Here is a 21,970-nt window from a genome sequence, read left to right as displayed (position 1 = left end):
TTATCTGTCATCTGACCGTACTGATCCCTTTTCATTCATTAATGGATGGGAAACTGACTTGGTTGAGGGTTACACGTTGGATGAATAGCTTTGACGTACCATAGATGCAAATCGTATTTGTGCCACATAGAAATGACCCTTGTTGCTTCTGGGCATGCAGAAAGCTGCTGCCACTGAAACCTCTACATGATTTATGACCGTCACTACATTTAGAATATTACCTAAATGAGGTTATGCTATAATTTTTCATGTACTTCAGGTTTTTGAATGTGAGCGTACCCATAATGTCCTGCAGTATGTCTCTTAGGGAATAGGATAGACAGTGTTCAATCAGGAACTCCACACTGTGGTGCTGCACAGGTTTTCAGCCAAATGGAGAATAGTAATGAACTGGAAATTGCGTAAACCTGTCTGTTTCAACACGGGTAACTGGTTTGGAGACTTTTTGTCAATGGAGCGGCCAGTGTCAACTCAGCTCTCTATGAATGGATTAGATTAGACAGCAGATCTCTATCAGATGTTACTTTAATAGTAGGGGTGATGTCTGGTGATGTTTTTGTTGGGAAACTTCCTTGTGTTCCCTGGTGATGCTCTGCTGCTCTGTTTTACACAGCTTACTACTGTTCGTCTTCTGGGGAAACCAGCCTATTCTTTTGCTTCTGTCTTTGTGCCCACTGAGTAGTATGGGGCCGCCGGCTTGCTGGATATTACATGTGCCAGAGTTGGACGCACGCAAAGGCCCCCCCCACCCCCGCCCTCGCCCCTTCTTTCTTCTTCTCTTTCAACTTGGCTCCTCCAGGCTCCACAGGGAGCTTGGCTGGGCATCATGGTACCTCAGTGGACACATCCATCTCCCCTTTTTTCCCCTCATTGTACCGTCGCATTTTTTTTGTAAGAACTGTATTGTAATTTTCCATGTATCATGGTTGCAGCGCTGCAATTTGTACCTGACCTTATATTGCATCATGTTGCCTTTGTATAATAAAATTATGAAAGAATTGGCCTCAGATTTGGCAGCTGCACTGCTAGCATTACAGTAGGTGTAATATGTGTTTGTGTCTGTGTGCTGCCCCCTGCAGGTGAGCCAGGGTAATGTCCCCGGTGTGGAAAGTGCCTCCCTGGCCATGGACACAGAGGAGGGGGTGGAGGTGGTGTGGAACGAGGTGCTCTTCTCTGACAAGAAGGTCTTCAAATCACAAGAGGTATTGTATTTCTTTTTATAGGCTACATTTACCATTATTGCACCAATTTGTGGTTTTAGACAGGAGTGTCTAACGATTCAATCCAACAACGATTCGATTTTGTTTCTTTCAGCAAAGATTCAGTGCATCATAAAATCTCACATTCTGCCCACGATTTAGATTCTTCCAAAAAGTATAATAACTCTACAAATGTAATTTGTAAAAAGTAACTTAACTGATTCAGTCAGCAATAATTAAACATATGTAAACCTTACACCAAGGTAGTCTACTAGGTCAAAGCATTACATTTATTTTCAAGGCAAAAGCTTCAAACGACATCAGCTCAGTGTGTCTACAGTATATTCTCAACAACTTTTTCTAGCCTACACCCTGTCCACCTTCTGTTTAGCTCTGCAGAAAAGAGAGCTCACAAAACACCTTAATGCAATATTAATTGATCCCGACTTTTCAAATCGATGCAGTTGGCTTTCCAACTTCAAATCGATGCCTCACGATGCATCAGTGCTTTTCTACAGCCCTAGTTTCAGAGTGAGAGGATTCAGTCGGGACCTGGAGGTCACAGGAGCTTAAGTCAAGATGTGAACCATCTCTGATACGTGTGTTTTCTAGGAGAAGATCAAGGAGATGTTTGAGAACCTGATGCAGGTTGAGCACCCCAACATCGTCAAGTTCCACAAGTACTGGCTAGACATGAGGGAGAGTCAGGCTCGGGTGAGATTTTATTATCCATCTCTCTGGTCTATCTTTTCATTCTCTGTCTTTCTCTCTCATCTCTGCCTCTATGCTTCTTTCTCCCCGTCTCCTCTTTCTTTCTCTCTTGCTCACTTGGTCACCCACACACACACACACACACACACACTCTTGTGAATCAACAGTAATTACCTCCTCCTCCATCTGTGACCCACAGGTCATATTCATCACAGAATACATGTCATCGGGGAGCCTCAAACAGTTTCTGAAGAAAACCAAGAAGAACCACAAGACCATGAATGTGAAGGTCAGTGTTTTGTTTATTCACGCGGGTCACATATTGGTGTGTTTCCTCACTCTGTCCTGTACTGGAAGCACAGGGAACTGCAGTCTAATTAGGATTCAGATGCATATTTCCAGCAGGATTAGATATGATGTAACAGGGCGTCCCAGTGGCTCAGTGAGCTCAGTACCATGTGCTCAGGATGATGTGGGTTTGAAACCAGCTTACACTCTATCCAGCATCTCATCCTCTCTCTCTTTCCCTCCTGTCTTTTCTGTGTACATCTGCTGTATGCTGTCTATGCAGAACAGCCATCAAAAAAAGAACTGATGTAGTTTTTTTTGTATATTACCAAGAATGACAGGAAAAAATAGCGTATTTTAGTACAGTATGATCATGAATTGTCATGCAATGATGAAGAGTTATGCAGGCTAAACACACACAATTCCCATGAGGCCTTTGTGCAGTAAATCAGTGTCTCTGAGAAGACTCATGTTGCTCTGTTACACCGTATTTTAGGCTTGGAAGAGATGGTGCACCCAGATCCTCTCTGCCCTCAGGTATTCACTCATTTCTTTATTCATTCATTTATTCATTTCATATATTTTAACATGAGAGATATCTAATATCATATCCATCAAATGGACCTTAACGCTTTGTTATTCACTGGCAGTTACCTACACTCTTGTGACCCGCCCATAATCCATGGCAACCTGACCTGCGACACCATCTTCATCCAGCACAACGGCCTCATCAAGATCGGCTCAGGTCTGCCCCCGACAGGACTTTCTGTGTTATTACAAGACACATTGGCCACCCACATTGTATCTCTGCATTTCCATGAAACAGAATCGCCCTAAAATATAAATAATGCTTAATTTTCTTTCCACAGTGTGGCACCGGCTGTTTGTTAACGGTAAGAATTATATAATTCCTGTACACATTTTTACATCATCGTCATCATATTTCTTAATAAACTAGTAAAGGTCTCCAAAGGTAGCCCACTTGTTATTTCTAGGGCAGGCTGGGAAGTACAAAGTGTTTTATCCTCTGTGTTTAGTGACAGGGTTTGATTTTCTAGCTGTCTGTCTTCACAGTGTTCCCAGATGCCAGTGTGCATGGTAAAGGCAGGCCGCATCGAGACGAGCAGAGGAATCTCCACTTCTTCCCTCCAGAATATGGCTGTAAGTGTAATCCATGTGTAGGTTTGCAAAATGCTGTGGCTTGATTTCTATCAAATCTAGCTTCATTCATTCTTAAAGGAATAGTTCATCCCAAAATGAAAATCCAGTCTTTATCTACTCACCCCCATGTCAGTCAAAACTGCACTTCAGTTTGTAGGAGCAGCAGTGTTTTGTAGTGTTTGCAGCTGACAGTAGCACAACTTAGGGTTAGATAGATAATAACTGAATCTCATTTTTTGGGTGAACTATTGCCTGTGTGTCACACCCCTCATCCCTCTTCCTTGCTTCCCCTCTTCTGTTCCTAGCTGGCGAAGATGATTACGCCATCGACATTTTCTCCTTTGGGATCTGTGCTCTAGAGGTGAGAGACAGAGATCCTTTCTCTTTAGGCTGTGTTCTGCAGAAAAAAGATGTCCATGTATGTGTGTGTGTATATGTGTGTTTGCGTGTGCTAACAGATTATTTGTACCTCTAGATGGCAGTACTGGAGATCCAGGCTAACGGAGATGCTGCTGTGTCCAAGGAGGCCATAACCAATGCAGGTCAATCTCTGGAAGATCCTCTCATGAGAGTGAGTCGCACTGATGCCCCGTGTCCTAAATATACACCAGTGCAAAACCAAAGAGGATCATAAAGACAGACTCAGGCTGGGGCCATTCATGAATTGAATTGGGAATGCATGATAAATTCCAATTCAGTTCCTGGAGTTGGAATGTCACCCAGCTCTAAGAAAACAGAATTGGAATTGAAATGGAATGACAGGTAACAGAATTGAATTCCATTAATTCCATCTGTGAAATTCCACTTCTAAGAGAGTTTGTCTTGACTTGCTAAACATTATAAATCAAACATTATGAATCAAATAAGACACAGTTAAACAAATCAAATACATTCAGTCATTTCATTTCACAGAATTTCGTGGAATTAAATTAAACTCCCTGAAATTCCAATTCAGTTCCAGTTCTGTTTCCTGTATTTTATTTCAAATTCCAAATCGAATTCCTCAGTTGAATTGGAATCGATGAGTTCATTCATGAATTGACCCCAACCCTGCTGTACATTAGCTTTATCAGCTTCCTCATATCATATTACACACCACCTTGCTGATGTATTTATTTCATGGAACATACAGTGACAGTGTGCAGTTTCAGGATGCACAACATACATGTCAGGAGTCAAACCCACGACAGTAAACTGGGCCGTACTGAACAGTCATGTAGCGTTGGCCTCAGGCTGATCTTGCTCTCTCATTGGCTCCTGCAGGAGTTCACACAGTCTTGCGTGCGTCATGAGGCGAAGCTCCGGCCCACGGCTCACGACCTTCTGTTCCACCGCGTGCTGTTCGAGGTCCACTCCCTCAAACTGCTGGCCGCCCACTGCCTCATCAGCAACCAGTGTGAGTTTCTCACCTCCAAAATGGCAAGCGGACCGCACGAGACTCTCATTGCATCAGCTCTTTTAATGGTTATTGCAATATTTATAGGGTTCCCATGCAGGTCTGGAAAGACAATAAAAGTATGGAAAATGAGTTTGATCATTTCCAGGTGTTGGAAAGTTTTAGAACTGAACCGAAAGGTCTGTTAAAGTATTGTTGGAAAATGTTGTTCAGTCTTAAAACCCATAATAGAACACATTTTATGCAGTTGTGGAGACACTGTCATTTCATATTATATATTGATATATTTGTAGATATTTGTTTATGTGAGCAATAGTCTTCAGTTATAGAATGATATGACGTGATCAGCACATATATTGGAAATCTTTAAAAACTTTAAATACAGTCAAACAATTAATGTAAAAAAAGGCAGGGAATTTTGAAAAGGAAAATGTGTTGTAACTCTGAATATATTTGGAAAAAACAGACTATTTTTAGAGTGCTTAATGGCATTCAATAGATAATCAGAGAAGATTAATTTTCTCCCATAGGTGTTGGACAATTTGCTTCTATAGCATATGTGTATCACATCTTAATAAATCAGCTTATTCATCTCCAAACTGCCGTTGCATCACTTGCTGACTCCCACCCTCTCTTTGCAGACTTGCTTCCAGAAAACTGTGTAGAGGAGAAGACCAAGTCCTTCGACCCCAACGCTGTCATGGCAGAGATTAAACATGATGACAGACAAGGAGTTCAGCTCAAGTAAGTTCAAACAAAAACCTCCTAAATGTCCCTGAATGTCCCATAACCTGCCAAGCACAGCACTCACTGTTTCTCTTCACATCCTGTAGATATTCCCATGTGTCTCCTTTGGAGCTTGACAAGTTCCTGGAGGACGTCAAGTAAGTGGAACTGTATTAGTCGTTTTGTGTCAGTACCCATGCTGTAAAACAAAACATTGCACTGCTGTATACCAAACTTGAAAGTGTAACATTCTGTCCGCTCCTATCATCAGGAATGGGATTTACCCCTTGATGAACTTCGCCTCGTCTCGGCCTCACCCCGTCCCTCGCGCCCTCTCCTTGTCTCAGGAGCAGGTTGAGACAGTCAAGACCCCGACTCCTGAGCCGCAAGAAACCGAGACTAGGAAGGTTAGCTTCTTCCTGTGTGCCTGAGCGTCTGTCAGTCTGGTTATTATCAGTCCAAACATATTAAAATACATCTGAAATTTCCAAGTCAAGGAGGACAAAATACTAACATTTCACTTATTTATTTGGCTCACATCACAATAGAAAAACGCTTACACATTTTTTTCTACTGAGAATCCCATTGTTGAAGCGCAACCTCCTTTTCCAATTCATATTAAAATACATATTGTGCTCATCGCTCTGTAACAATTGTGTTTGTCTGATGCTGTTGTAGGTTGTTCAGATGCACTGTAATTTGGAATCAAATGAAGAAGGGACCAAAACTCATGTGAGTCACATATTATTACAGGTATTTTACCAATTTCAATATAAATACTATTCTAGCCCTCCTTACCGATTGAGGGTGATAGGCCTTTTATTAGGAGGTCCGGGGTCGAATATGATGATTAGTATGCTATTAGTAGATTTACTCTGCCCATTTCAGTGGGCAGTGGTGGCCTAAAGGTTAGAGAAGCGAGCTTGTGACCGGAAGGTCGTCGGTTCAATCCCCCGGACCGGCAGGATAAATCTGGGTGGGGAAAGTGAAAAGCAGCGCTTGCCCCTCCCTCATTACCACCACTGAGGTGCCCTTGAGCAAGGCCCTTAACCCCAACCGCTCCAGTGGAGCTGCTCAGTGGCAGCAGATTAGACTGTGGTTGTACTGATCAGCTTCCAGGTGTGAATGTGTGTGAATGTGATCAGGGCGTTCCTGAAAAAGAGAGCATTGCTCTCAGTGAAACTCCCCTGAATAAATAAAGGTTAAAAAAAAAACAATTTCAAAATAAACTCTAGTCTAGGGGCTCTGTACAAATGGAGCACAATAGGCGTTTCAGTAGAAGTTCCTGGGTCAAGTATGGTGTTTAAACATAAATCCAGATTGATTTCATTTTGATCTTGTTTTCTCTCCCCAGCTCTCTCTGTTTTTGAAGATGGATGACAAGCTCCATCGGCAGCTTAGCTGTGATATCCTTCCAAGTAAGTTGACCCCCAACCGCACCTTAAAACATTTTTTTTTTTTTTTTTATCGCACTGTTTCCTGTGACTGAAATAGTTTATGTGAAACTTTCAGCTGACACCTCCAAAGACCTTGCCAACGAACTTGTTCACTACGCCTTCATTAATGAGGTAGATATCGAGGAATCTTCATTTTCAGTCCATGATCAATAACAGTAGCCTCCACACTGTGTAGTTTTGCATTTTGAAACAAAGCAAGAACACATTGAAAGTATTATATGGCATACCTATGTATAATGTAGTTTTAAAAATTCATTTTGACAAAGTAGTCTTATGTAAACTCGATGTGAACTCATGTCCTGTGTGCTGTGCAGGAGGACAGTGAGAAGGTGGCGGGGTTCCTGGAGGATGCCATCAGTCGACACCGGGTCAGAGCGCTCGCCTCTGGGACCACGCAGTGAGGAGGGGTCACGACAGCGGCCGGCCCGCACAGAGGGGCCTGGGGCTCGGACCACTCCTGCAGAGGAAGAGAGAGGGCAGGATCACACAGCCAGCTTCAGAGCCGGGGGTTTAATGGGACAAATACGGAAGGATGCTGGGCCTGGACAGTCAGTAAATCATCCTAGATAGAAGGAGGAAAGGCCAGGACTGAGAGAGGAACCGGAGGCACCTCTGGACGGAGGACCAGAGGCATCATGGCTGTGTTCAGCGATCCCACAATGCAGTGGAAGATTGACAAACCCCCTGCCTAAAAGGGCTATCATGCCTTAAGATATCTTGACGACTTAGGTTTTTCCATAATGCCACTATTCGGAATGGATTTGTTTCATTCAGATTACAAATACATCAGCTCTGCTTTCAGAAGGACATTTTATTACTCATGAGTCTCTTGTTTGCAGCCCCACCTCCTTTTTAATTGGCGAATATTATCTTTGAAATGTAAACAGAGATACAGTAATTTAACTACTAAAAACCTCTATTGTGTACTAGCCAGAGCATTTTGTTTATTGCTTTTTTTGTATGATTCCGTCCAACATGCACTGTTAATACTAAACATACTCATTCTTATTTATTTCTGTTGAACTGTGAACCACAGGAGCATTGCACAGGCCTGTTTTTGTTTTAGTTTGTATGACCTGCAGAGTTACACAACTCACTGCACTCTCGGGTTAAAGGCTATTTCTCCCAGTGCTAAACATGCCACGCCTAAATGACTCCATGCATTAGTAGTGATGAGCAATGAGATGATGCCTCTCTTTTAGCCTGTAGTGCTCTTAAGGGTTTTCCCTGTGAAAGCGTTCTGAAAGCCAAAGACTTGCAAAGTGCCTGCGATGGCAGCCTGCTTTGGACAAAATATCCAAATGAAACAGCATCGTACAAACTTGGCAATTTAGAATACAACTCCTCCAGACTTTTACAGTACTAATAACAGATGCATTGTTTTGGATTAGGGTAAATACTCCCATCTTCCCATCTCTGATCATGAATCTACAAAGTCAGCCCATGTGAATGTGAAGATGAGCTTTAGCTTGGCACCTGGTAATGAACCATTAAGAGCTGCAGCCGCTGTATATTGGACATATGCATCAGGTGATAAATGCTTTGTACTGCAGTTAATATTAACAACTTGGGAACAACTGCAGCTCACATGAAGCTCTAAAACAATTGGAACACACCACCAGTTTGTGAAGTGACAGTAGACTCCCATATAAATGGGAGGAAGGGTGTTGTAAAACGTGAAAATCAAGTTACATGGTGATTGTTGAAACCATATTGTTAATTAATATAACTGCTATACTTATTCCCCCCCTATTTCTAATACCTTCTAAAGATGTTTTTCTGTCTAAGACTGAAATTAGAGGTGTTTTAAAGGGGAAAATCAACCCAAAATTCTTTGAAGATTTATATGTTAGTCATTTTGTCATTTCTGCAATAAAGAAATATTACTATTGTGCATAAGCAGTCTCTGGCACCACATCTACTCTACTTTTATCCCAGACTGTCATTAAATGCATTGCAGTGCAATGTGTTGTCACCTGACATGGCACCCCAAACACAGAGTAGAATATATTGGAAACCACACAGATCCCTTCAGCTCTGGCAGATTTTCTTGTCAATTAAATTAATCTTTGCAACATAAAAGACTATATACTATTTGGGTGGATTTTTCCTTGACAAATGGCACTGGAGAGTAGAAACAATTGTGAATTTGTCTGGTCAGTCTTCAGCAGTATACTCTTCTTTATCAGAATCTCTTAGCTATGCTGCATTTGTTTCCTGGGTCTGTAAAGTTGCAGTTTCATTACAGTTACACTCCTGTACAGTCATTGCTTAATTACTCAATATACTCTGTGTCAAGCCTTTTATCAGTGTGTCTCTTAAGAGAGAAGCCCTGAATTCTCCCAGACATTTACCTATAGGCCGTGGTGTACATATTTGTTTGTGGCTATTAAAGGGGTTTACTTGGGACAAAAATTGAATGCAAAGCAGTGCCACTATTGCTCTCATTTGATCTAGTAAGCTGCATGTCTTAATAGCCTGAAACCATTCAAAGATCTGCATTTTGCCTTTGTCAGTCAGAGTTCAGTTCCAGAGGGGACCCGACCAAGAAAATGAATGTTTAGACTGTGCAAAGACTAAAAACCATCCATATCAGTCTTATTTTGTGTCGAATGACTTTTTCCCGTGAATCTGTTGAATGAAACTTGGCTTTGGATGTGTTCTACTTAAACCTCTGTTAAATATTGTAGCTACTGCAATTAAACACATGACAATAAAACAATATGTGACATGTTGGTTGTGCCTGAAAATCATTCTCACTTATATACTAGCTGTTTATCTTGATCATGCTGGCTTTAGTACTCTGGACCACATATATATCAACCAGCCAGTGAGCAAATGAAAGAGCAGAAAAGACATCATTGCTTTCTCAGTAAAGGGGGGTAGGCTATATTTTTTGGCACTTTACTACCATAAAATAAAGGCAATTGTCATAGAGCTTACTATTGTAAAGGCCAGGTTTCCTTCTGCACGTATGTCTGAAATTAATCTTGAAAATAAGAAGGAATACTTGTGCTAATTAAGTAGAGGTAAAAGTACAGTCTTACAGAAAGTACAGAAAAGTGGCATTGTTCCAAAAAGCTGTACAACCAGTACCACACAGTAACAAGCGTAGCTGTAATCTTGGTCGTGTGCAGAGGAAATGAAAGTGCCTCTGTTTAATTTTGTGAGGTACAAAGAGAAAGATGTAGAGAAGAAGATGCAGAAGAACTACAATCTTTCCAAGCGAAATGTACGTTTCATTTAGATGACTGCAGTCAAGTATGGAAGTATCAGTCAAGCCTGTCTCCGTGAAGAGCGCCATGAGAGTCACCACACACATCGCGCGAGATTGTATATCGCGATGGGTTTCATTGAAAATGTCAAGATCTCGCGATCGTTGTTGTGTGTGGGCCTCTCGAAGAAGGTGTGCTTCATGGCGGTTACGGAGACTGCGGTAAATTTCTTGCTAAAGAAAGATTTTTAAAACTTTTTAGCTAGATTGGTTGTTGAGTAAGTAATACGCAATCTCTAGTATTATCTGATTGCACTAGAGATCCAGTAAAGTAACAATACATTTTATTGGGGAAATGTAGTTGTCTTCACGCGCCATATTGATGAAAGCTCGTGGCTAGCCTGTAGCCACAAAGATAGCGTTAACGTTAGCCAAATGGCAAACAGTAGCTACCAGGCCTAACCTAGCGCTGATTGCTACAATTATGCAGTTAGGTTATTGTGTTGTAATCGATACACAGGTAATGTTGATTAAAGTACTTCGGCTAAGGCTAACGTTAGCGTGTTAACGCTACTTTGCCCAGCTAACGTTAGTTATTTCTACACAGTTTGCTACTTTGGAAGACGTCATTAGCAATCGTGCAGCAAGCTAACGTCGTTAGCCAACTTCATTCAAACGAAAGACTGGCTAGCTACTTATAGTTTGTTATGTAAAATAATGCTAGCTGGCTGTTTTCTTATTGTTAGTCTGAAGACATTTTCTTTCCCCTAGAATTTGTTGATTTGTTAAAGCTTCCCCATCAGTCTTCTTCCCCTTGGGGGCTTTCCTGCCTCAGTCTGGTGGACCCAGCGATTAGCGGGGGCGTAGGTAAGGAGCTTGTCCGGTCCCGCCGGGTTTAAATCCGGGTGTAAACTTATGTATCTGATATGCTAGCATCCATCTAATGTTATTCTTTGCTCTGTGAGGTGACATGACCTTTCTTACAAAACAGTAATTCCCTGCAGGGAAATTGAAGTTGTGGATTTATCTACCGGCAGGTGTTTAAGAGTGACCCGGTCTGGGTGTTTCTTTATACTGCTGTGTATCTGATCTCCAGGGAGGTGAAGCTCTGACGATGGAGAATGGACAAGGCACAGGCTCGAAGCTTGGCCTGCCGCCTCTCACCCCGGAGCAGCAGGAGGCTCTCCAGAGGGTAGGAAACAACCACAGCTCTGCCAAACTGTAGTCTTGTCATTTTTACAGATAATATTTTATAGCTAATATAATTTCCTAACAAGAAGGAAATTAAATGTAAATAGAAGTAGTGCATATTTGTGTTTTTCTTCCAGGCAAAGAAGTATGCCATGGAACAGAGTATTAAGAGTGTGTTGGTGAAGCAGACCATTGCCCATCAGCAACAACAGCTCACCAACCTGCAGGTGAGATGTGTAACATGTTTTTGATTCACCTTCAAACAAGAACGTCTTAATACTCTTGTCTCCTGTGAGCCTTGATTCTAGAGAGAATAACATAGCCTTAGCGTATCTTGGTAGTTCAGACTTCTCTTGCCTCAGAACTCTGTTTTGTTCAAGGACTGTAGGACGTTTTACTCCTTTACTATTTAAGTTTTACTCCTCTCTCCCCCAAGCTGGGAGAAAGACCATGTGTAGACCATGTGCCCTTGCTTTTGCCTCTGCTCTTTTTCAGATGGAGAAGATCATCCCAAAGCATTGATAAACATGTTAAATGCTTTGCACTTTTTTAAAGAGGACTTTTCATATGTTTATTGAAATGCTATGTGGTGATTTGTAATGGGTTGCTGTACATAGGGGAGGCAACTCCCCAAGCTGTATGTTGTTTAGAGGGAGAGTCTGAATAAAGTGTTAGCCTAAACACTCTTGTCTATCTAGCAAAGCAATGACCTTTTGAAAAAACAAAGCTAAGGCATATCTAACCTACTTTTCAGCACTTTTTTCGTCTTTACTGTCTTTCAGATGGCAGCAGTGACAATGGGCTTTGGAGATCCTCTCTCACCTTTACAATCGGTCAATAGATTATTAAACTTTTTTCTGTGCGCATTCCCGATGGAAAAAGGACTGTTACCCTTCTTTTATTGGTTGCTCTGGCAACATCCCTGCCTTTTTAGCTAACCAAAGAATGCATATTTTGCAAGAAAACATGGCTTTCTGCTGCTACTGTACCTGTGGCCATGTCCGTAATCATTTGTGAGATAAAATAACTACTGATAAAAGTTCTCATGAGTTTCATAATGGGATAACTTACATTATTTTTATGAACAATAAAATAGCCATAGCTGTTTCGTTATTAAAGGGCTAAGTTTATAAATGTGAGAAAAGTCAAATGTCCTTCAAAAATATGCATTCTCTCAAAATTAAAAGTTGAGAAAGAGTTTGGCATGGGACTAAAGAGGGATAGCAGTCCCTTTAATGAACCAAAATGAGAGAACTGCTGGAACAGGGATCTTTTTGGCCATCTCAAACTCAAGGTTTTTTGTCAATGAACAAGTCATCCTCCCATTATGTCATGAATTAGGCTATTATTAGTTTTCCTGTAGGTGATAGAATGAAATTAATATCAGCTGACTGAATTAAAGACATCAGAAAAATACAGCAGCCTTCAGTGATTAAACCACCCCCCCTCCCCTTAGAGACTTGAGATGTAAGTGTGAAATGCTTTCATCAGGACTTTGTATGGATTTCGTTTGAACTCCACGATTATTTTTGTTACCTAACTTGCATCCCTGGACTACAGGTCAGTTACAGAAGCCAAATCTTAGTGAGGGCTGTGCATGTCAATCACTTCAATGTATTTTCCTCCATACATGTATTGCATAGTAATAGAATAGAGGCCTTATGGTAATTACAAGTGGTGACATAGAGATATATTATACAACTCTAGGTTATACATATTGGCATATATTGTTAATTTTTTATCCATTGATTTCCATACCCCTTTATTACCCAATTATGTCCAGACTCCCTAACTTGGCATTGGCCTCTATGCCTATTTTTGGGGAAATCAAACACATTAGTAAATCCACATTAATTACCCCACAGATGGACATAGCAATTCAGAAGTTATTGTAAAGATCATTATTCATACACATCTAGATTGATTTTGTGTGTGTGTTTCTCTTCCTTTCTGCGACTGTCTAATGCTTATTATGTGTTTTTCTCCTTGGTTGGCAGGTGGCGGCTCAGCGGCAGCGCGCTCTAGCCATCATGTGTCGGGTGTATGTGGGCTCCATATACTACGAGCTCGGTGAGGACACCATCAGACAGGCCTTTGCTCCCTTCGGCCCAATCAAGAGTATTGACATGTCTTGGGATTCTGTTACAATGAAGCACAAGGTCAGTGTCATTTGCCATTTGATAAACTCAGTATAAATTCTCATGTCGTCCGGGACGGCAGATGACACTATCTAGGTTTCATTGTTTGTGGGTGTCCTATGTATTTTTCTTCCCTGGTGTCTATGCAGGGCTTTGCCTTCGTGGAGTATGATGTGCCAGAGGCCGCACAGCTGGCTCTGGAGCAGATGAACTCAGTCATGCTGGGGGGGCGCAACATTAAGGTGAGTGGATCTGTGTATCCTGGAGACACGGATATCTCTTAGGGTCATATGAACACCAGGACAGGGGGGAACTACCTCATACCTACCGCACTTTTAATTCTTTATCTTTATTTTTGTGTTGGTGCTGGGGTGGGATGGGAATTTGGAGTCCTTCCTGGCATTTGGGATACTGAGTCAACTTGTCATTTCACTGCTTGTGTGTTACTTAAACGACTTGTGAAATTACTAATTGGTGTCATCTCAATGTCTGACAGTATCTAAAGCCGCTCTCATCTCTCTCTTTCTTTGCTTGTGTATATGTCCGTTGGTTTTCAGGTGCGTGGGCTGTGTGTATGTGTGGGTGTATGTGCAATGTAGTGTCTGTTTGTGCTGTGTTTCTGCTTCCATGATGTCATCACCGTTGTTTTAGTGACCAGTTCCAGTAGGATGCCCAGCGGCGCGTGGCGCTGCTCTGTGTCCAAGATGTGCTGATGATGGGCTGCGCCTGGTTGGTGTTGCTTGGCCGCCCCACCTGCAGCACAGATCCAGTCACACCTAGATGCTCGTCTGGTGTAGGGAGCTTAAACGGGGCCTTTTGAAGGGCTCAGTTTTAGCAAGAGAGAGAACGTTGTCAGAGAGAGTGGCGGTAGCCTCAGGCATTTGTTGCGTTCCCCGGTCGGCGTTACCACTAGCTCAGCTAGGCCCACTATGCATGAAGTTGATCTAGTGTTGTTGTAATAAGGCTGTAGCCTTGTTTGATATTGTCACAGTTATGTGTAGAATTTGTTTTGTAGTTGCATTGTAATTTGGTTAATTGACAACACAAGTGGAAAGAGGGTTGCACTGTTTTCCACGTGTGTAATTAAAAAGAACAGAACGAACACATTTAACTCTATTACAGTGCCATTACAAGCTGATGATTCATTTCTTTCATTATAAAATAGTAAACCAAGAATTACAGTGTTATTACAGCGATCAGCTTTATGTTTAGTGCTGCTGCTCAATCTTAGCTGCATCCCTGCAGGCATCCCTAAGAGGCCCTTTTGATTGACAGTCAGCCCGGTTTTGAATTTAGCGTCAAGCAATTTGAAATGAGAAGAGTGTGTATGAAAATTGTAAATGATCTGAATAGCACTTAAAGTATTGTGATCAGTTTTGTTTTCTAGTTAATTTTGCTTTTTACCTTTGGTAGATTAATTTTGTCAAGCTCGATACCAGCCTGTAAACCAACCCCACCGTAGCCTAGCAAGACAGCATTAGGTTATAATGGGGCTGGTGGCCAGGTCAAGAATGATAGAAGGATATAGTTTTCAGACAGCCTTATATTTCTCAAAACCCCCCTACCGGACCTTAAGAGGGTGGTCTAGTGGAGATGCAGCTAAGCAAGACCAGTGGATGCTTGGCAAGAGAGCTTTTTAGTCGCGTTTGTGGCAGGAGAGTCTCTTTAGTTGATCTCTGGTGGCGTTTCTGATAGTTGGTGCTGTAGGCGTCTTGAGGTTTTCGGTAATGCGTTCTCGGTTGGCACTATGAACCCCCTATTCAGTAGCCCTGTGCTGGTATGATCTGTGCTGTAGGTGGGGCGGCCAAGTAACATCGGTCAGGCGCAACCCATCATTGACCAGCTGGCAGAGGAGGCGCGCGCCTTTAACCGGATCTACGTGGCATCAGTCCACCCTGACCTCTCAGATGATGACATCAAGAGTGTGTTTGAGGCCTTCGGAAGGATCAAGTCCTGCACATTAGCCAGGGATCCCACCACAGGACGACACAGGAGCTTTGGCTTCATTGGTGAGCTGGGAGGCCCTCAAGCTGTCCTGTTGGTGCGTGGCTGTTGCTCTGCTACTAACTACTGTTTTCATTCGCTTGCAGAGTATGAGAAGCCACAGTCGGCCCTGGACGCTGTGTCTTCTATGAACCTCTTTGACCTGGGGGGTCAGTACCTACGGGTGGGCAAAGCCGTGACCCCGCCCATGCCCCTACTGACCCCCACGACCCCTGGTGGTCTGCCGCCCGCAGCGGCTGTAGCCGCAGCGGCAGCCACCGCTAAGATAACGGCCCAGGCAAGTATGAATCCCTTCCAAAGGGATCTAATGGCCTTCCAGGTAAATATAATTCAGATTTAGCTAGACTTAACTTAATGATACCAACAGCACAGATACAATTATGGGCACAGAATTTTTCTTTATGTGACTGGATTTTGTATAGCCATGAAACAGTAATTGCCCTACCCCAGAGTCAGTTTAACAGCCCTGAAAAGCAACAGACCACTCTGGGCACAAATATTATTTATCCCAGGCCAGAATAGCTTGTGCCTTATATGCCTTTTATGAGTTCAAAACACAGAATTTACCCCCAATGGAAGATGTCATTACCTTTTTATACACATTGTATAGTTATAACACAAGGAAGCAAAGCTCCTCCTATTCACTGATTGGGTGTGTAAGCTGAGAGCCTTAAAAACCTCTTAGCAGGCATAAACAAGTTGACTCTCTGACGACTGTTTTTTAAGGTCAGCTGTCAAAATGATTGTTTAACGGTAAATAGTGTTTTGTGTAGCATGTGCCGATACTGAAAAGTCTTTTTACCTGAATACTGTATTTACCGCTTGCTTAGAAAAATCACCGAATTTGTTAGTGAGTCTGTATTGTTAGTGAGCATGATTCCCCTGAAGAGAGGTAAGGTTGAGCTCACTGTGTGCCATGCTGTGTGATCGTTGACTGTGCTGCCTTGTGCTGTGTTCTGTGTGTTTCCCTTGCCTAATGTCTCCGGCCCCCCCTCTCTCAAGGAGGCTGTAGCCGGGGCATCAGTCCTGGGGGCGTTAGCTGCGCCCCAGCTTCTCGGTCAGCAAATGGGAATACCTCAGGCCGTCATGGCTGCCCAGGCACCGGGGGTCATCACAGGTGTGTACCAAGACATGAGTGAGTGTTCAGGAGTTAAGTACATCTTTGTTGTGCCTGTAATTCTATGTCAAACTTTCCCATTATCTAATTTGATAGATCTGATTTGTGTATTGAAGTTTTTATTTTGATTTTTAAGTATGTGTACCTGATGTCTTGTGTGTGTCCTGAGAACAGAGACACATTTGTAGCAACCTTAGTTGATAGTGAATCTTGAATGTATTGGTAGAACTATGTTTTTCAATACTTATGTTTATCAATGTTTTCTTTAAGTAAATTAATGCAAACATAACCCCATGCAGTCAAAGAACAATAGATGGATGAGTTGATGATAGTTGAAGCCCTTGTTACAAAGATTAAATTCTACTGTTTGAATGATTTCTAGATCCCTTCAGTAAAAAGCAATGCTCAATTAACCATTCCCTTCTTTTTCCAGTCAAGGAGCCCAATGTTTCTTAATTTCATGTGAAAATGTGTAATAGGAGACTGATATGTGATCTACAAGTATCTCACTTGTGTATTGCATAGTACAAAATAATTCCACGTCTCTTCTCTAAACTGAATGAAAGGCAAAAGCCTCAGTGAGTTTGGGTGACAAGACCAATCCCATCAGTCCCGACCCAGCATGAGTCCAAGCACCATATTGTCATACATACATTACAGCTTTAGGTTCAGTAGGGATGTTTCTTTCTTTGGAAAGTTTTATCCTAGCTTTCTTATTGTTCCACATATATCTGTTTGAAAAAGGAATGTGGGAAGTAGTAGGGAATGTTTTGGAATGCGATCACATTTATCATGCCAAACAAGGAGTTTGGTATGGCTGCCCAGTTGACTCAATCCTGTTTTAGAAGTCAGGGGAACATAATTGAAAGAGATCATATCTTTTAGGATAGGTGTGTCCTGGCAAACTGTAATAGGGAGAGTGAGTCTAAGTCAGTAGCAGTTGTCAAACACAACACAATCAATACTTCCTTCCATTCGACCCTCGATGATAATGGTGATTCATTGGCATAATTGGCAACTGCTCCCTTTGAAATGCTTGTGACCAAGGTTCTCACGCCTTTTATAAGACATGGTGTACGTGATTACTCTCAGAAACAGTCTGTAATGCACAATTGATGTCACTGTGTACACATCTTGTTCTGAATCTCTGCCTTCCCCAAAAGGTGTGACTCCAGTGCGGCCTCCCATGCCAGTGCTTCCCCAGGTGGGCCTTGTGAACCCTGTGCTAGCATCACCGCCGGTCCTGTCCAATCAAGCCTTGGCTGGCGGCCCCAACCAACTAGAGAAGAAGGAGGAGAAAGAGGAGATGCTGCAGGACGGAACGGGACAGGAGATGTTGAGCGACCAAGAGCACATGAGCATCTCAGGCAGCAGTGCCAGACACATGGTCATGCAGAAACTGCTTAGGAAATCAGAGGTGAGATTTGGCAGACGGGGGTAAAAGACTGTTTTCTAGCTTCATCCTAAAACTACTTAAAGGGACCACACCATGCTTGACATTTCAGAAATAATACTATTTGGCCCCAATAGTACCATAAATTTGATTCAAAATGCAGTTGGCTCTTTATTGGCCAATATAAAGCCAGCTGCCAGAAACTTGGTAGTCATCTTTGATGCTGACGTAACCTTTGAAGTTCCAAGTAAAGGGAGTTGTGCAGGCCTGTTTTATGTCACCATGTCTAAATTAAACTTTTTTTTTGTAGTTGAGCCATCTCGACAAAGTCATTCACACTTTATTTCTACTCACAAAGACTGCTGTAACTTTCCTAATTCCTCCCAGAACAAAGTCTTTCCGATGACTCCACATTGTACAGAATGCAGCAGTTAGGATTTTAATTAGTGCTAACAGAACACTTCACTTCACTGAGTGCAGCCTTAGATTCCTGAGCAGGGGCCTCCAGGTCATTTTTAAATCTAGGCTTGAAACTAAACAATACTAGGCCGTAAATATAAGGGCAGCTACTCTTTGCTTTTATGTAATGATGTTTGTCTTTCCACTACTGTTTCCTTATTTTGCCTTTGTCCTCTTTTCTTGTGTAACCTTGTTTCTGCTCCTTTTGTTTGTCTTGGTTGCGTAACACTTTGTAAACTTTGTTTGAGAAAAGTGCTCGTCTACAAATAGTTATTGGGATGGAAGTTTATTTCAGGGGTAAGTGAATGGCAATGAGGCAGCATTGCTGTGTAGAAAGCTTTTATTTGCTCCCTTTTTACTTTCAAAAGAGGTAATTGTTACTCTTTGCTCGTCCCCAGTCCACGGTAATGGTGCTGCGGAACATGGTGGGACCAGAGGACATCGATGACGACCTGGAAGGCGAGGTGACGGAGGAGTGCGGCAAGTTCGGCGCCGTCAACAGAGTCATCATATACCAGGAAAAGCAAGGCGAAGAGGAGGATGCGGATATCATCGTCAAGATCTTTGTGGAGTTTTCCTTGGCCTCGGAGATGAACAAAGCCATCCAGGCCCTCAACGACCGCTGGTTCGGAGGTCGCAAAGTCGTGGCGGAGGTGTACGACCAAGACCGCTTCAACAGCAGTGACCTCTCCGCATAAACTGTCTGAAACGGTTCACCAGCACCCATCCCATCCCTGTTGCCCAGACTCATTCAGCCACAGTCACTGCAGCGAGAGATGCGGGCTTCTTAAACCTGTAATTACATTTTTATTTTCTTTTTTTTTTATTGATGTTGATATCATTATTGTTAAAGGTTCCCATTGAGGGATTGGTTCAAAAATATTTCCGCCTCAGATTTTGCTTTTGCTTTGTGATCTGTGAAGACTCCTTTTTTTTGTGTGTATGTTTTCAAATTTTTGTAATCAAATCTTGTAAAACACGACAGTTTTCCCACATTTGCTGATGTTTTTTTTTTGTTTTGTTTTTTTCTTTCCTTCCTGAAATTGTCAGGACATGTAAACACTTTTCTTTCTACAATTAAAGGTTCTTGTTTGTCCACAGAATGTGTGATGCGAATTTCTTATGGATGGTTGTGAGTGACATTTGGTGAATGAAGAATCGTACTGAAGATGTTCAGTCATGTATTTCTAAACAGATTTCAGGATTCCGATTGTAGAGCATAGGCAAAGTATTTGATTATTCAGTAAAAACTTGTACTCAATAAAAGCCTTTGTTGACCATAAACAGCATTTTATTGGTGATCTTTTCAAATGCTACCGTTCCAGTTGTGTTTGTATGTTCCTATTCACTGAATTTGCCAGTAGTTTTATAATTTATTCGCCTGTATCATCGTGTAGTCAGTGCCCTGTTGAAGGCAATCATATATTTCATATAGTGTATTGTATATAGTTTATTCTGATCAACTGAGAGGAGTCTGTGCTGTACTGGTATTGGAGTCAAAGTGAGGTTTCTGGCTCTAGTTGGGAGTGGACTGTGGGTCTGAGGGAATGACAAATGCACAATGAACACTTTGAATCTAAATATTGTCCAATGAAAGTCAAAGGCCTAGAAGCAGAGGGGACAGTCCATTGATGTTTAATTGCAACAACACAATTTAAAAAAAAAAAAAAAAAGTGAATATCATTTGTCCAATGGCGGAAAAGAGAAGGATGACTGACAGGGTAAATGATTGCATACAGTTTAATCAATTAAACTATAAAGGGGATAGTCCAGTCGTAATCCTTGATTCAAATCAGGCTTTCAGGTATGGCCCAGGTTTTTTCTTTAATGGGTTAATTTTCATGGTTAATTATTAAGGCTTATGAAAAGTTATTTTCTTTGAATACTGTAAGTAGAAACAGTAGATATGGTGCTGGGCAGAGTTCACAAGCTGGTTAGCAAACAAGTGTTTCAGCTATTCACAGCTAGTGCGGTACACACAAGATGAGATGACTTGGTACTGTAAAATGTCCACTGGGGAAGTTAATTAGAAAATATATTTTACAAGGTAGTAGCTATTTCACATTGGAAGAGGTTTAACTATAATAAATCTAAATAATTAAATACAACAATTATCACATTGCATTCACATATAGGCTACTACAAAAAAAGCTAAAATTGTACTATTGTATTTGGAAGGAATGTTCACTGTTTATAATCCTCATACTCCAACAGCCGCCTGCCAGAAACTAGATTCTCTCTAAGTTTGTCACAGGAAGAAGTGCAAGAAATATTTACTTTCTTTTTGTATGTATTGTCCATCCTTCCTACATCTTCACCAGAGACTACAGTCTGGACATAAACCCAAATCATGCAACCCAGTTTGGGTTCTTCACAGAAAAAAGAGGAAGGAATGTTAACTTCCTGATGTATGTAAACTTACATTTCTTTGTACATCCGACTTATTATAGTCAAAGAAGCTGATAGTTGCAGTAGTTAACTATGCCTCAAAAAGTCAAATAAATAAATAAATATAATAAAAAAAAATGCACTGAACTCCAGGGCTTCTCATAGTGTTGGTGGAATTAATTATCCTGCACACCATGTTTGTACACTGATGAAACATATCCTTCTTTCTGATCCGGATTGAGAAGATGAAGCTTAATGTTGCCTTTTCTTTCCTCTCATACCTGTGTTCACCTTTCCCCAACAATGATCGAGCCCTGTATTGACCTCCTCCATCACTCCTCTGCCGCTCTTTGATGGCGCCGCAGACCAACTCGATGCCCTCCGCCCGTCTCCACTTCCCTCCAGTCACCTGTGCTCCAGTCACCTCTGCAGAGAAAGCCGACAGCGAGCGGCTCTTTGTGTCTAGATTATATCACCAATGCCCGCTTTGATCCTGCCAACCAGATGGTGAAACATGACTCTCATCATGGAAAGTACATGGCCTGTTGGTGGATGAAGTGCCTAAGGATGTTAATTAATTATTATGATTAATTATTGCTGTAATCAAAACTAACTGTACCATCCAGTTTGTGGACAGGTACCCCACTGGGTTTAAGGTAAGCATCTTATACTAGTGAAACCATTTCATATATTAGGGGAAAAGTACTTTAACATAAGCTTGTTTTTCAGTAAGTGGTGTTATGAACCATATGCAGTTATCAGACTGGTTGTATTGTGTGTCCTGGATGGGCATCAGCTCCCATCCTTCCACTGTGTTCCCTTCCTTTGCCAAGGTGCAGAGGGCTGTGTGCATGCTCAGCAACACTGCATTATAAATTTGACCTTGCCAAGTGAGCTTTTATGCACTGGTCCATCAGTGAGGGTGTGGAGGAAGGAGTGTTTTGAGAGGTTTGTCAAGACACTCTGGAGAAGGACTATGAAGAAGACGAGGAGTCGATTCTCATGAGGGAGAGGAAAGAGAGATGTGAACATATCATATGGACACATATTTGGTTTGAGGTTCAATCAGTTAAACTGAAGAAAAGTTTATTTTTTGCTGTCGTTGAGTTTAACATTTGCAAAGTTATG

The 21,970-nt window shown here is 41.9% G+C and overlaps 2 protein-coding genes across 7 annotated transcripts in view; both read left to right on the top strand.

The window, feature by feature from the left end:
• The window catches only part of nrbp2b (nuclear receptor binding protein 2b), a 32,709-nt gene extending 23,040 nt beyond the window's left edge, over window positions 1-9,669 (top strand). Inside the window, exons 2-18 of one of the 2 annotated variants that reach the window (XM_071921508.2) lie at window positions 1,080-1,202; window positions 1,812-1,913; window positions 2,110-2,199; window positions 2,695-2,735; window positions 2,849-2,943; window positions 3,068-3,091; window positions 3,273-3,359; window positions 3,665-3,720; window positions 3,835-3,930; window positions 4,623-4,755; window positions 5,397-5,499; window positions 5,589-5,639; window positions 5,753-5,888; window positions 6,160-6,213; window positions 6,836-6,899; window positions 6,994-7,049; window positions 7,253-9,669. In XM_071921508.2, coding sequence (XP_071777609.1) covers window positions 1,080-1,202; window positions 1,812-1,913; window positions 2,110-2,199; window positions 2,695-2,735; window positions 2,849-2,943; window positions 3,068-3,091; window positions 3,273-3,359; window positions 3,665-3,720; window positions 3,835-3,930; window positions 4,623-4,755; window positions 5,397-5,499; window positions 5,589-5,639; window positions 5,753-5,888; window positions 6,160-6,213; window positions 6,836-6,899; window positions 6,994-7,049; window positions 7,253-7,339 — 1,398 coding nt within the window. In that variant the 3' untranslated portion in view covers window positions 7,340-9,669. Of the gene's footprint in view, window positions 1-1,079; window positions 1,203-1,811; window positions 1,914-2,109; window positions 2,200-2,694; window positions 2,736-2,848; window positions 2,944-3,067; window positions 3,092-3,272; window positions 3,360-3,664; window positions 3,721-3,834; window positions 3,931-4,622; window positions 4,756-5,396; window positions 5,500-5,588; window positions 5,640-5,752; window positions 5,889-6,159; window positions 6,235-6,835; window positions 6,900-6,993; window positions 7,050-7,252 lie in introns of both variants that reach the window. The other variant, XM_071921507.2, reaches the window with a different exon arrangement.
• Window positions 9,670-10,316: 647 nt separating this feature from the next.
• puf60b (poly-U binding splicing factor b) lies at window positions 10,317-19,738 on the top strand. Of its 5 annotated transcripts, XM_071921471.2 has the most exons (12): window positions 10,317-10,374; window positions 10,924-11,019; window positions 11,249-11,344; window positions 11,481-11,570; window positions 12,126-12,176; window positions 13,341-13,502; window positions 13,631-13,723; window positions 15,277-15,490; window positions 15,572-15,804; window positions 16,488-16,620; window positions 17,766-18,019; window positions 18,853-19,738. In XM_071921471.2, exons 3-12 carry the CDS (start codon window positions 11,267-11,269, stop codon window positions 19,150-19,152), a joined length of 1,608 nt encoding a protein of 535 aa, XP_071777572.1. In that variant the 5' UTR covers window positions 10,317-10,374; window positions 10,924-11,019; window positions 11,249-11,266; the 3' UTR covers window positions 19,153-19,738. The 5 variants fall into 5 exon arrangements, with proteins under 5 accessions (XP_071777572.1, XP_071777574.1, XP_071777573.1 ...); XM_071921473.2 differs by lacking the exon at window positions 10,924-11,019 and having other exon boundaries at window positions 10,329-10,374; window positions 15,572-15,762; window positions 16,488-16,602; XM_071921472.2 differs by lacking the exon at window positions 10,924-11,019 and having other exon boundaries at window positions 10,329-10,374; window positions 15,572-15,762.
• The last annotated feature ends 2,232 nt before the right edge of the window (window positions 19,739-21,970 follow it).

The sequence above is a fragment of the Centroberyx gerrardi genome, chromosome 22 (genome assembly GCF_048128805.1).
Source record: "Centroberyx gerrardi isolate f3 chromosome 22, fCenGer3.hap1.cur.20231027, whole genome shotgun sequence".
In the NCBI taxonomy this organism is placed as follows: domain Eukaryota; kingdom Metazoa; phylum Chordata; class Actinopteri; order Beryciformes; family Berycidae; genus Centroberyx; species Centroberyx gerrardi.
This window is presented reverse-complemented; position numbering and strand designations above follow the sequence as displayed.